Source organism: Melanaphis sacchari, unplaced genomic scaffold (assembly GCF_002803265.2).
Source record: "Melanaphis sacchari strain LSU unplaced genomic scaffold, SCAv2.0 Contig48_pilon_pilon, whole genome shotgun sequence".
Lineage (NCBI taxonomy): Eukaryota > Metazoa > Arthropoda > Insecta > Hemiptera > Aphididae > Melanaphis > Melanaphis sacchari.
In genome coordinates, this window is record NW_020271327.1 from 3,869,570 (window position 1) to 3,881,506 (window position 11,937).

Genomic DNA, 11,937 nt, shown 5'->3' on the forward strand with positions numbered 1-11,937 from the left:
AGTAACTACCGTATACATTTAACACAACTATGTAATAACATTATTGTAATTTTGTAGGGCATAGATTAATTTGTTACCTAATTAATATAACTAATTATATTAATATGTGTTGTAAACATGAAGTTTTATTTTTAATTCTAATATCATTACTTACAAAAATATAATACCATAACTTTCAACTTTTATAATTGTAAAATATAGTATAATATTATAAACAAACCATAGCTGACCTTACACAAATAGAATGGATAAAAAAAAAGGAGATAATTATGAAACAAATAAACCTATTAAACAAATTTAAATGATTGAAAACATAACAAAAGTCATAGTTTATACACCAAGTTGCAATAAATAATTAATTGTGCGGCGGCGTGTGTTCGTAGTATTTGTACGACCTACATACCAAATATATACTAAATAAATATTAACAGTAGTCTTCAAGTTACATTATTTTAAATTATAACATTGTGTTTTGGGAGTTGTGGTTATACCAATTATTTATATAACTATATGTATGTACGTAGTACTGTAATTAGATATAGTGTGTGGCGGGCAATTCATATTTGTAATTTATAAATAAATATTTAAGATAATGGTGGAATTGAAATCGATCCATTATTTTAACATCATGCTTATAATATTTAATCATTACTATTTGGCATTTATAAATTAAGTTTAAGTTACTTTGAATAATATAAATATATTGATGATATAGTTTATAAGTAATTTCTGTACACTACACTACAACCAAAAAAAAAAAAGAAAATCTCAGGCAAGTGTATGTGACCCCAGTGCACCCCCTGGCTACAACGTAGTTGCGTTATCGTAAACTGATTGAAATCAAAATTATTAGTAAGCAAATGAAGTACTTATCTTAACTCTAAGGTTATTTCGAAGGACCCTACTTAGTTATATTTAAATTATGCAAAAGGAAACCATTTATTTTTTTGGTTTTGAATATATTTTAAATATAATATACAGCGTCTGTAGCAGTTGGTATTTAATAGTTTTTAACGAATTGTTATTTTGTGTTAAAATATAGATGAATAGCAGGCATACATATATTACAATTATTATTTGAGTATAAATCGTTTAAATTTTCATTTATCTAAGTCTAAAACCATGAATTTGTTATTAAATGTAAGTAGGTACGTAAGTGTAGTTATAATTACAAATAGTTGAGGACAGAATACCAAACAAAGTTTCATAATTTGGAAAATGTAAACATTTTTCACAATTCTGTCTAGTGTAGTATAGTTATACTGTATTATAAAAAATCTTTTACAAATATCCATAAATAATATATCATACTATATTTAGATACAAAATACTATCTTAGTAAAAGTCATTAAGCCAAAAAAAACTCTTAAAACAAGGGATTACTCGATAAACTAGATTTAATTAGATTTATCGTGTATACAGTCTTCAGTTAAGTGTACTTAAAATTATCAAGGCTATACATCTTCTAAGTAAGTATTGAAGATTACGATAATTTAGCCATACAATTATGCATTACTTTTGTTTCTGAATTGAGATCTAAATAAATTATTGAATATGTTAGGTATTTATATATATTTTATGTTTGTACATTTTATGAATTAAAAGTAATTAATATTTTTTTAAATTAATGTTTAGACATAGTTATGGTGGGTAAATAGTTAAACAAAAATAAAGTTTATAAAAACTACACACAGGTCGGTTTATAAATTTTAGTTAAAATTTGTTTGTACATATTTATTTTTATTTATTATATAATATAGTAATAGTAATATTAAAATGTATTCATAAAACTTTGCCGTGGAACCTATTTTGCAGCATCTGAGCAGACTCTAAAAATTCGGCTTGAAGACGAAACTTCATTTTAGATTAATTAAAAATATATGAAATATTTCGTTTTGATATTTCTACCGTGACTAATTTATTTATTCGCTCTTGAGACTTTGTAGTAATATCCGTTACCTAGATTTTATCTCGATTACATGTTCTTTTCTATTGTTTCTATTGAGCTAAACAGATTTTTCATATTATGATAAAACAATAAAGATAAATGTACCTTTAAATAATAGTTTGCTAGTTTTAGAAATCATAAATGTTCATATTTTATGTTGGTTTACAACATACAATTAATTCCTTATTCCATAACGATAGCTACTTAAACAATTATATTTAATTAAGATTCTAAATATTTATTGTCTAGTTCTACTTAAATATTTTTTTTTATTTACTTTATTTAAAAAAACGAACATATTTTCATAATGATTGAAAAAATGTATATTTTTAGTCTTTATTACTTTAAATACAATCTAGAAATTTTATATTTAAGCTGTTATTACTTCTATTTAATCATTTGAATCTATACTACTAGGTAAAGTACTTATAGCACTAAAATATAAAATAAATAGAAAATTGCAGTTTTGGTGTAAAAAATATTAAATCAAAAATTTTATCTGTAAAATTTTTTTTTGCAGTATAATAAATTATAACTCAACACAAGATCACTGGAATATTGATTGTGTAATCATTAGTATTAGATTATAAAATTGGAAAAAGTTGGAAGAAAAAATAATTAACACCATATAATTCAATAACTTATTTCTACTCAAAATATTTATTATCTGTTGTCTTTTATTTAATAAAATATTCTATAGGTACCTCATATAAATTTTTGACATAATTTGAATTTGCTGATAGTAGAATAGGTAGTTCAATAAATTAATATATTATTGTAACGGAATATTTAGTCACACTGCGTTCATGATTATTATTTAATTGATTCTAAAAATAAATGCAATTATTAATAATATTATTAATCATTGTTTTAAGTTTACCCACTAATTTTTGATGGTTTATTTTTAATTTTTCCGTTTTTGCTTTTTTTATCACTTTTCATTGTCTTCAATAATTCAATGTCTTGCTCGTATTGTTTTTTAATCTTCATTACTTTAGCCGAGTATTTTGTTATTAATTTTTGTACTGAAATAAAATAAATCGAATATTTTATTGTTGAAAAAGACCTTATATACTATTATATCTAGCTTGCCTACAGGGTAGTACTATAAAGTATAGTATGGCCTATGTATGTAGTTATACTTACATTAATGATGTAGCCTTTAGTAATTTACCATGTATGTTTACTGTTTAATTCTTTTAACTGTAAACCAATATTTTGTAGGATGTCACTGTGCCACTCAACTCCACTCATCCAAACTTTAAATATTTTGAATGCGAGTTTACTACTAGTTCAGAATTCAATTTTTAAGTATCAAAAATCTTAAATATTGTGTATGCAATTTAGAATGTTATTAAAAAATAAATTATTTAAAAAATAATGACGATAAAGAATAAAATATTTAATTTAATGAATTTAAAATATTTTCAAAAACTCACAGTCTTGTAAACATTAAACCTTATCTTGTAATATTGTTTACAATGCCGTACAAACACCTTAATATTTTATGAGATAATGAATATTTACTGTTAAAAGAATCATGCCGTATATGTTATAGTCATAGATGATATATTATAAATGGAAAGAGTATACCCATAGTAATCGCAAGATTACCTCAGAATGGAGTTAAACTAAAGTGAATTATGAATTGCGCGATATTATCAATACGAATGAAACATTAGATATTTGTGTAATGGATACGAAAAAAACTTCTTTAGTTCAGCTTCAGCAAAAATTTTGAGACTATGTCCTATTCGTTTTTATTCTCATAATTTATTATAGTGAAGTAACTAGAGTTCCACTCGAGGAGCGCACTCTATTATGTGTATACAGAAGGCTGATGTATTATTAATATATAGTCCACGACTTTTGGTAACTAATGAGTATTAAAAATATTAACACTTACTTTTATTCGTTACAGTATTCTCATATAATTTGTCTAGTTTTTTTTTAAATGTTTTATTATTCATGGTTCTTTCATCTATACAACCTTGGATTATAGTGGCAATATTTAATAACATATTTTCAACTAAACCATTGTTTTTTTTGTTTTTTGAAGAATTATTATTATTTTTGCTTTCGAAGTCGGAAATAGTTTTTTCTAATTGGAGATCGGATTTCGATAATGATTTTTCAGCTTTTGTGTAGTTCTAAAATTAAAAAAAATATATCATTGAGATTAATTTTTTATAGTTTTTGTATTTGCTTAATTTATAAGGATATAATCTGTCCATGTATGAAATTATGATAGTATTTATGAGTTATGTTTTTCGTTTGGAATTCGAACAAAATTAACGACTTTTTAATTAATGTAGAAAAAACATAACAATTGGGGCGGCTGCATTGTGTATTTATGGTTGAATAAAGTATTTTATGTCATTATATTATTATTATTATATTATAATAATTTTCCACGTATAATTATTTACATTTTTAAAAATTGTTTTTGAATTTTTATAGAGATAAATAATATAATATACAATAAATAAACAATAGGTTTAGGTGTTAATGGTGAAAAGATCATAGACACGAAATATTGATTAATAAGTCACCCATTGATGACATTTAACTTGGTTTATGTTATTTACACGGATTTAGAAAACAAATAGTAGATGTATAATGCATAAAAGTAACTCATTTTCGTAGTTGATATTTTGATATTTGTATCAACAATTTTTGTTAAAATAGAAATACTTATTTACATAATTAATTTTTCTTTGTGTGTGTAATAGTTTACATTAAAAACTACCGAAAAACTGATGATTGTTTTTAAGTATAAATTAATTAGGGTTAATCTTACAATCGTTTTAAAAATTGAAACTCTAATTTTGTCAGTATACATACTATAACTATACAAAGACAATATTAGACTACATCAATAAAGATAATAACGCTGTATATGATTTTGTTGTTTCTGTTGTAATTAAAAGTAATTATTAGTAAAAGTAAAAATATTTAAAAATAATAGATAATCATTATTTTGTGAATTTTTTTAAAAAGTCAGTTTAAAAAGAGAAAGTTCTAAAGTAAATAATTATATGCAAATAATTAATGACATATTTTTTGCCACTGGTACCTCAATGAAGTTAATTATTGTTTAATTGTCGAAAGATTTAATAAATAAAAATAGACTAAATTATAATATTTTATTTTATGATACTTACTGTGTGTAATGCACATGCAAGAACTATAAAAAATACTATTCCTTGTGCGTAGTTAATGTTCATCTTGTGATGAAAATTATTTCTGGATTACAAAAATTTGTAGCAAACGTTTACGGTTGGACTGTGAAAACGGAAAGCAGCTCAAAGTTGTGTGTTGATCGTATTGTAATTTTTTTTCCTACACAAGTGTTAAATGAAAATGATCTAATTTTCAAACATTTTTGTTCAAAATAGAACAATAGAATCGTATTATGAAACAAATTATGTATTCAATAAAAAAGTTTATTTCGAGTACTTGATTTTTGTGCTGTCTTGAAATCAATATCGTATGTAAGATGTATATAATATATAGGTGTGTTGTGAAGAGTCGCATTAAAATTTTAATTGGTAGTATACTAGTATATAATATTTGATTTTTCTAATAAAATTCTTAGCGAATAAATTTCGGATAAATGGTTTTTAAAGAGCTGTTTACAATAATTTTGTTTTTGTACACTTTTTAGTATCTCATTTATTTTGTGAATTTTTACAATAATTATTTAAATCGTTTGAAAAGTACAGTAATTGGCGTGTGTTTTTATTATAGCACGTTATTATCTGATAAACAACATACATATGTTTGTAATTAAATCGAAAATACTGCTGTTTTAATTATTAATAAACATGTTCAAAAATTTACTAAAAAATGTTTGAAACTGTTAAAAATATTTATATTTTAAATTTCACTCGTACAGTTGCGATCCATTCTTAAAAATGAAGGGCAGAACGTTAATATGCATAATAATTGTATTGGGTGTATCGATGCTGCAGGTAACTTAATTTTCTTATAGTTATATACACGGTAATAAAAATACATTTTTACTTGAAATATTTTTTGTCTGTGTGTGTAGGACGTACGAGGCGGTAAAACTGTCAGCGATAAGAAATTGAAAAAATGGAGTGAGAAAAATGGAGATATACATAACGATGGCATGAATTTTAAAAAAGTAAATTTAAATGATAACGCTCAACTGAAGGAGCGCGGAAATGAGTTAGAAGATTTGCTGGAAGTTATACAATATGTGATCACCAATTCAATTAATGACAAAGAATTCCGAATGTTTTTGATTAAGCGATTCTTACACAATTATGTTAAACAAGGTACAAAATATTATTAAGGTTTTCATTAACTAATTAATTAGTTATAGAATTTACAATAGAAATAGAGGTATTTCACATGCAATTGCGTTTTCGGTTTTAGCATGACAGAATTCGAAACATTATTATGTCCAAATTAACAGTGAAAAACCTTAGTGGTCTGTAAATATGTTTAAATTACTGTTAGAAAATATTACTTATTTATAATTGGTACTTGCTAAAAAAAATAATTGTATGTCATAAACATTCGTAAATGTAATGATTTGATAGATTTTTAATTTAAAATTTTGGCTTATGAATATTTTGAAAAATTATTTTTGTAATCATTAGGTAATAATAATTTTTAAAATATCAAACACAATACATTGAAAATAAGTAATTTTAAAAACTTTTTAGTGTCCTACGAAAAATGTTTTGTGTGACTTATTAATTTTTTTTTTTTATGCTTTTGACGTAACCATTCTCTCACTTTGAAATACTGGTAATACATATAGATATTACACATTGTCAATTTTTCCATGTTTTTTTAACGCAATATTTCATAACGGTTAGTAATCTTTGTTTTTAATTTAAAAGTCGATATAGAAATACTGAAAACATTACAGAAAATTAAATTTTAGGCTTTGAGAGTTTTGATCATTGATCTTATTATTTATAGTTTATATAGTTACAGTTATAATGTAAATAACTCTAATGTGCTAACAACCGTCAATTACAACGTGCCCAGGATAGAAATTTCGTTTTATTTAATAAAATGATTTTAAAAAAGAAATTTAGATTTTCGTTGACATTTAAACTCACTTTTTTTGAGATTTAATTAATACATTATTTAACTGAAATAATAAATTTATGTATTTCATAACATATTACTTTAAAATATTTTGATTATGGTTTTTAGATTTTATTTATCATAATTAGGGTTTGGGACTTATAACACTAAAATATGAGCTTAAAATAATATATGACCTGATAAACTTAACTTAAAAATATCCACTAAAAATGAAAAAAAGCACTTCACAAAAAGGATTAATTTGATATAAATATAAAAAAAATTGTAATTTAAATATAATTTTTAGTTAATTAATTAAAAAAAAATTAAATAAAATTTTTAAATATTGGGTTTTGAATGTTCTGAAAAAAATACACATTTTTATATAATATAGGTAAATATTTACTAAAACTTTGTTGTTATTAATAAAATGTTAATCTTTGTGAGTGCATTAAACTATAAGGTGTTTTCAAATTGGAAGACTTCTATTATCGGCTAGAATATGCCGAAAATGAACATTACACATCGACGGAAATAATGGAAGTATATTTGAAAAATACTAGATCATATTAAGTACGATAAGTGCGAATATCAGACTATTTTAATTAATCATATCAGATAACTACATGGTTTTCGATTTGTGAAGTATGTATAAATCACGTTCATGTGCAACATTTTTGTGTCAGATAGCTACACAAATAGTACTTTTACACTCAAAACAAATTTTTGTAATTAATTGTTCAACATTTTAATTAATTTATTTTGAATCAATCGATAATAACCGTTAAATATGCATCAGTATAACAACAACAACAACGACAAAAAAAAACCTCTAAAATATGCAAAAATATGCAAAATAAAATTTTACATTTGAATTCTCCGTTTTATAAAATGTATTTATATATTACACTGCTATGTTTTACATCACCTATGATTGATATGCAAATGCTATAAGTCCCGAACCCTGATCATAATCGATAATCCAAAATGCAAAATACAAAAAAAACGTGTAATTTTTATTTCACGTGCTTCAATTTGAGTGCTATGCTTTAATACAACAATAACTGCAGAATGACCGCCTTCGCGTGACAATATTTCATGTCAAGCTGGTTACCTGGTTACTCAATACATTTTACATTTATTAGATGGATTTAGTATCACGGAGTAAAATTTTTGGAATTAATTTACAGTGATGTTTGTAACACATAGGAATTCAAATTAATCTGTCTCAGTAGTCTATGTAATTGGATTTGGCTCTTTGATAAATTTCAATTGAAATCGTATCATTACGTATAAATCGCTATCTTGGTCTAATATCTGGGATATATTAATTTGCTTTACGTAAAGATCTACTCAAACACTTGAAACGTAATTGATGCTATCGCGCATAAACTGATTTGATTTTGTCATTACTATCAGTTCCTTATACGGTAATGTGTTTTGTTGTGTAATAAGTCGTGTTTTGGATTTTCTTCAGTTCTCGAATGAACACTTGTACAATTTGTGGGCATATTGTACGTAAATACACCATCCGTTAAACAGATGGTATTCTAAATCAAGTAAATTATACAGAACGTATTTTGATGTGAACGTGAAACATGCATGACAGTATATTTGCGTACTTAACAACCATATATATATATATATATAACATATTATATATGTTAGAGCTAATGATATAATAACAGTAATACGTTATTTGTATATTTATCTCTAGAATGTATTCATGTATTATGTATAACTAGATAGTTACGAATTTACGATTGCTGTTTTCGAGTATAGTTTGGTTGTGTCAACTTTACTGTCAATTAATAAACGCATTGCGTAAGGTAATTATTTCATCACAACATAATATTCCGAGCGATGTGTTTGAAAGATAAAAATACGTATAGTCACAACCCTATCTGTAGTTAATTGTTGTAATAAATTTTTTTTTTTTTTTTTGGTCGTATGAACATCAAAATTCCTATTTTGTATTTAATTTGTGAATAAAAAATATTTTATTTGTTTTATGTAATTAATTGGTCGTTAACCAATAATATTCCGGTACTTGTCAATCTATTTAATTTATTATAGGTAAATCGATAAAATTAACAGTTAAAATACTGTGGGTCCCGATATATTTTTATTGGAATATACCAAATAATTTGAACGACCCAGGAATAAGAATAAAAATAGAAAATAAGAATAGTGTTCAAATTGACGTAGCATGTAACTAGTATTTCATAAAAAGCGATCGGAAATTTTTGATTACACGCTGAAAGAAATATTTTAGTAATATTAGTCGATCATCCATATCCACTTATAAACCTACAGTAGTGTAGTAAGTTGATATTATTATATAGTATTATCCATTCTTAATATTAATCACTAATGTTGACCACGGACCATCAAAATATTGAATTACATGCTTAGACGTTTACAAATAGAGAGTGTCAATTAACATGGATGAAATAAATATTAATTAAAATAATATATGAACATTTCTTTTAAATATAACACTGTATTACTGTAGGTGTAGTAAATAATAATTTGAACTATTATTAAATATTAGTATAATTAATCAATATACCACAACAAATATGTTTTACTTTTACATATTGTCATATAAGGCGTAAACTTATAACGTGAAAATAAAGGAGATTTTTGTATGTTCATATCGTTACAATAAGAAAAATCGGAAACTATGATTTATTATAATGTACATAAAATTCAGATTTCAGAAACAATGTTACACAAAATTGTTACTACATTATAATTACGCATAGGTAAAATCTTGAATTGTAGTTATTCTCAATAATATTTTATAAATGGTGGCATAGATTGATTAGATATGGACACTTATCGTTTGTTTTACACCTTTTTTGATCTCAAGAGGTTCTTATTTGTGTATTATATATTCAAGTATAGAACTACAAGCAACCATACCCTGGATGTGTCTAAAATAGGTCCGGGACCGAGGTTTATAAGATAGTCAATAATCGCTCAATAATCTTGTTAGTGAAATGCCTAGGAGCTAGTCTTGGTTTTGGGCCATAATCTATTTGTATTTTAACTAACCGGACAAATTCCGTCTGGATGGTGTTTATTATTATTTACCTTACTGATAGATACCCCTCCCCAGTGCTGTTAGAGATGAGATTTTGGTAGAGCGAGTCACTATTCTGATGATAATGGTTGATGTAAGACATGTTGAAATGTTATAATAGGTAAAATCATTCAAAGTAAGTTGAATGATGTTACGAATAGGGTATTTTAAACTTTTAAGTGATTAATTTACCATCGATTCTTTTTTATGATAAAAGTTCAACGAATGTCAATAAAAAAAAATGAATTGTGACTATAAAATGTGACTATAGAGAAGTTCATTAAGCTTGTAAAAACTTTTAATTGTTTAATTTTCAATAGTTGTGAAGAATTATGCACAAACCAATTGAGTTTTATTTTATAAATTATTTAAAAGTATTGTTCTTATTTTGATTGCATAATAGTACAACTTTATTATTTTGTATTCTATTAAATCAGCCAACTAATAATTCAAAAAACAAGAATAATTAATTTTATATTCTCGGAGTGGAGTTTTTCCAATAATATATTGCGTGAAACTAGAATTATGAATTGTATTTTGTATATGTTTATTGTTTGTACTAAATATCAATTTATAACTCTATAATATTACAAGTTTTTATCAAGACTTTATTACAGTACACTTTTCTTAGTGAATTTATATGGGTGATGTTCAAACTTCAAATTAAAAATAGTTTTTGTATTTCAAAAGTTATGTAGATAGTTAATTAACTATTTTCATGAACTTCCATACATTTTTGAAACCGTATAATTTAATTGCTCAATAAATGTTTTGTAATTTACATTAATATTTTAGTTTATTGCAATTTTTAATTTTGCAATTGTCAATTTAGTTATATAAATTTAAAAAAATTATTCTTGTGTTGCAGCATCCAAATATTTGAATACTATAAAGAAACTGAAGAAATTAATGGATCCAAAAGCAGCTCAAGAAGATGATAAAAAGGATAAGGCAATGGAAAGTCAATAAATAGTATTAATAATTACGATCTTTAAAGTTGGTTAAATAAATATTTAAATACATTGAATATATACTAAATTTAATAAAACTTGGCAATAAATGGCTTACAAAAACCTATATAATAATCAATATTATTGTTAATTTATCATTTTTCTCAGAAATTAGATTATTGTTGATAATCCATCAATACATAACATTATTGTTTATAGTTTAGTTCATCTTATAATTTAAAACATGTTTCCTTAGTTAAACATTTTCAATATTAATATTTCTTAGTATTTTTTGTTTACACATAAAACAATAAAAAAAAGAAATATGAAAGCTTAATAAATATTACATAAATTAAGTCCTGCTATACTTTTTAGTTTTTTTTAGTATATATTTTTATAATATAATATATTTGTAAAAAATAAGTGTAATTTACGGAAATTTTATTATCTGTGCTTATATCTTTTAAATTTTTTTTATCTAATAGTCTAAGCTGTAAAAATTGATAATTATAATCAATTATATTTATCATGTTGCGTTGCTTAAATCAAATCATAATTTAAAATATATAAATTAATTTTAACATTATTTAAGGTCACTATTAAGTAATGTGTTGGATGTATGAGATATAGTTTAAAAATTAATTAATTTAAGATCAGTTTTACATTTATGATTAATGTGTACTTATAGAGCAATGGTATCTTTAATAATTAATAGCGTACTCAATTTTTTTATAAATTCTCCAATCTTATAAATCACACAAGTTGAATATGAGGTATGATTGTAACGGGTACGCAACTTATTACTTTTTGGTACAAAAATGAGAATTTCAATTTAGGATATTTAAGTAGCTTAGGATTCTTAAACTACTTAGGCACATTTG

At 24.0% G+C, this 11,937-nt stretch overlaps 2 protein-coding genes across 2 annotated transcripts; one reads left to right on the forward strand and one right to left on the reverse strand.

Annotated features, from left to right (window-relative positions):
• Window positions 1-2,618: 2,618 nt before the first annotated feature.
• LOC112598521 lies at window positions 2,619-5,283 on the reverse strand. Its single transcript, XM_025345022.1, has 4 exons — window positions 5,113-5,283; window positions 3,855-4,098; window positions 2,833-2,973; window positions 2,619-2,775 (listed from the first exon to the last, which is right to left on the reverse strand). The coding sequence occupies exons 1-4, from the start codon at window positions 5,173-5,175 to the stop codon at window positions 2,762-2,764; spliced, it is 462 nt and encodes a 153-aa protein (XP_025200807.1). The 5' UTR covers window positions 5,176-5,283; the 3' UTR covers window positions 2,619-2,761.
• Window positions 5,284-5,818: 535 nt separating this feature from the next.
• LOC112598534 lies at window positions 5,819-11,244 on the forward strand. The gene is made up of 3 exons (XM_025345033.1): window positions 5,819-5,922; window positions 6,003-6,252; window positions 10,975-11,244. Exons 1-3 carry the CDS (start codon window positions 5,866-5,868, stop codon window positions 11,073-11,075), a joined length of 408 nt encoding a protein of 135 aa, XP_025200818.1. The 5' UTR covers window positions 5,819-5,865; the 3' UTR covers window positions 11,076-11,244.
• Window positions 11,245-11,937: the final 693 nt, after the last annotated feature.

Coding starts and splice junctions, on each gene's coding strand:
- LOC112598521 (XM_025345022.1), bottom strand. CDS start 5,175: ATGAACATTAACTACGCACAAGGAATAGTATTTTTTATAGTTCTTGCA. Junction 4,099..5,112: donor TTGCATGTGCATTACACACA/GTAAGTATCATA, acceptor TTTTAATTTTAG/AACTACACAAAAGCTGAAAA. Junction 2,974..3,854: donor GAATACTGTAACGAATAAAA/GTAAGTGTTAAT, acceptor ATTTTATTTCAG/TACAAAAATTAATAACAAAA.
- LOC112598534 (XM_025345033.1), top strand. CDS start 5,866: ATGAAGGGCAGAACGTTAATATGCATAATAATTGTATTGGGTGTATCG. Junction 5,923..6,002: donor TGGGTGTATCGATGCTGCAG/GTAACTTAATTT, acceptor CTGTGTGTGTAG/GACGTACGAGGCGGTAAAAC. Junction 6,253..10,974: donor ACACAATTATGTTAAACAAG/GTACAAAATATT, acceptor CTTGTGTTGCAG/CATCCAAATATTTGAATACT.